The sequence below is a fragment of the Mandrillus leucophaeus genome, unplaced genomic scaffold (assembly GCF_000951045.1).
Source record: "Mandrillus leucophaeus isolate KB7577 unplaced genomic scaffold, Mleu.le_1.0 Scaffold38, whole genome shotgun sequence".
Lineage (NCBI taxonomy): Eukaryota > Metazoa > Chordata > Mammalia > Primates > Cercopithecidae > Mandrillus > Mandrillus leucophaeus.
The window spans coordinates 2878117-2880752 of NW_012104031.1; the positions used below are offsets into that span (position 1 = coordinate 2878117).

Consider the following 2636-nt stretch of genomic DNA (forward strand, 5'->3'; position numbering starts at 1 on the left):
TCAATCTCCAGAGTAGCTGGGATTACAGGCACCTGCCACCACGCCTGGCTAATTCTGTATTTTTAGTAGAGACGGAGTTTCTCCAAGTTGGCCAGGCTGGTCTCGAACTCCTGACCTCAGCTGATCTGCGCACCTCGACTTCCTAAAGTGCTGGGATTACGGCGTGAGCCACCGCGCCCGCCCTAAACAAATTTTTAATATGTTAAAGGAAAATAACTGCCCACTTAAAATTCTTTTCTCAGTAAAAATACATTTCAACAGTGAGAGTGAAATACAGATGCTTTCAGATGATAAAAATAAAGTGGAAAAACAATAAAAAAAAGAGATGTATTTGCTACCAGCTGATTCCCACTAAAGGAAATTCTATTCTTCGAGCAGAAGGGAAATGATCTGGGTTGGAAAGTCTGAGAGGTAAGAAAGAATGAAAAGCAATAAAGTGGCAAATGTGTGGGTAATCCAAATGACCATCCACTGTATAAAACAGTAACAGTAATGTCTTGTGAAGTCTAAAGTTAAAAAATATAAAGGATTTCTCAAACTTGTAATGTCCAAACTGAAATCTCTGATATTTTCCTCCAGACCTAATCCCATTATATTCTTCCCCATCTAAATAAATGGCAACTTCATTTTATCAATTGCCCAAATCTTGGAGTCATCTTTGGTCTCTTCCTCTCATCTGTCACATCAGCAAATCCTGTTAGACCTACTCAGCGGTGTGCTGAAACTGGCCTATATTGACTCCCAAGAGCCAACAGTTACAAGTTTTAGAAATCTCGTCAGCTGCTTGACATCCTGTTGGTAGCTTGAAATCAGCCATGATAGGAATATTTACATCACAGAAGTCAGCCACCCCCCATTCCCAAGAACCAGTTGTTAAACCCTTGCCAGCACACCACTGGGTTTACCTGCAAACTACATCCAGATTCTGATCACTTCTCACTACCTTCACAGCCACCACCCTAGTCCCAGCTACTATTGTTGCAATAGTCTCTCAAAGCATTTCCCCTCTTCCTCTCTTGCTTCTCTTCATTTCAGTCTCAACACAGCAGCAAGAACAATGCTGTTACTCCAGTGGCTTCCAATCTCAGAGGAAAACCCAAGACTCTGGGCCCTTTGGCTTCCCCCTCCCCACCCTTACCTCTCTGACTATTAATCCTATTACTCACCCTTCATTCACCCAGACCCTCTCACTCCCTTCCTGTTTCTCAACCAATCCAGCACCCCGCTTTGGGCCTCAGGGTCTTTGTGTTAGGTTAGTTGCAAAAGTAATTGCAGTTTTTTGCCCTTGAAAGTAATGGCAAAACCCCGCAATTACTTTTGCACCAACCTAGTATCCCCTACTCCCTCTTTCTGGGTGTTCTTCCTAAGATCCTTCAGGGCTTTATCACATTTCACCTTCTCAGCAAGGCTGTCTCTGGCCACCCTACCTGAAATTGCAATACTCACACAAAACTTCTTAACCCCCTTTTGGCTTTATTTTCTCCCTAGCAGTGATTATTAACACATTATATATTTTATAAATTAACCTTTGTGTTATGTCCTCTAATTAGAATAACAGCTCCATGAGGCCAGGGCTTTGTCTGTTTCTGTTGGGTTATATCTTATATTACCAAAACCAAGTCTGAGAGATAGGTGCTCAATAAATCTTGTCGTGTTGACCCACCCCAGGGGCATTTGAAATTTTTTTTTTTTTAATCCAAAATGTGTTTATCGAGATGGTTTCCCACTCATCTTGATTCAGAGTGCTTTTAGTGCTGCTTCCTCCTAAAGGAACATCCTTCTGTAAGCCTTGCTTTTCCTCCTGTAGGCTGGCAGAGGACAGTGGAGCAGCCAACACACAAAACTACCGTTTGTGCATGGCTAAAGACCGTGGTGATTTTATAGCATCCTGGGCATTTCACATCCCTGAAGTAGGAACTGGGGCTCTGCACCAGGCGTTTCTTCTTGTGTTTCCTCTTCTCTTCTGGGGAGGGATGAAGGAGATCCTTTGTGAGAGGCATGTTCTCGTGTGGGTAGGTCGTCACTGCTGGAAAGCCTGAATTTTTAAATTCAGTTGGGGTGGGGAAGGCTTTATCTGGGCTTTGTTGGCATCGTGGAGGCAATGTAAGGCCCAAATCTGCAAACTGGCAGCCTGGAGCCCAGACCAGCCCCAAAATGTGTTTTGTTTAGCCCACTAGACATTTTAAAATAAACTAAATTAGTTGTCAACATTCAAGAATGGGAGATTTCATCTTTAAAAATCCAGATTTCCAGCTTCTCTGGAAAAACCCAAAGTCCTCACAATCCAGAGGCTTTGTTCCCACCTGGCAACAATCAGCAGCCCGGAGCGGCGCCTTCCCTCCCGCCCCAGCCTGCGCCCCACCAGCTCCCTTCCTGCATGTGCTGGGGCCTGCCTGCTCTCCCGGGCCTGGGCCTGTGTCTGTCTAAATGGTGAGGTCAAGTAGTAAGACCTCTGAATTGAAGTCAGGACCTCTGAGTTTGGTTCCTCATCTGTAAATAGAGTTAACAACGATACCAACCCAGAAGGTGGTTATGAGACCTGTTGAGGCATCTGTGAAGGGACTGTGTGAGCTGCAAAGCCCAGAACACCCTGAAGGGATCACACTCCACATCATGTCCATTCATGTCAACACATC

At 44.6% G+C, this 2636-nt stretch overlaps 1 protein-coding gene across 1 annotated transcript; it reads right to left on the reverse strand.

The window, feature by feature from the left end:
- Positions 1-1680: 1680 nt before the first annotated feature.
- Positions 1681-2030, reverse strand: LOC105547076 (40S ribosomal protein S27-like). The gene has a single exon (XM_011990483.1). The coding sequence runs from the start codon at positions 1998-2000 to the stop codon at positions 1749-1751; it is 252 nt and encodes an 83-aa protein (XP_011845873.1). The 5' UTR covers positions 2001-2030; the 3' UTR covers positions 1681-1748.
- Between the last annotated feature and the right edge of the window lie 606 nt (positions 2031-2636).

Excerpts from the sequence above, each read along its gene's own strand:
- LOC105547076 (XM_011990483.1), bottom strand. The coding sequence starts at position 2,000 with ATGCCTCTCACAAAGGATCTCCTTCATCCCTCCCCAGAAGAGAAGAGG.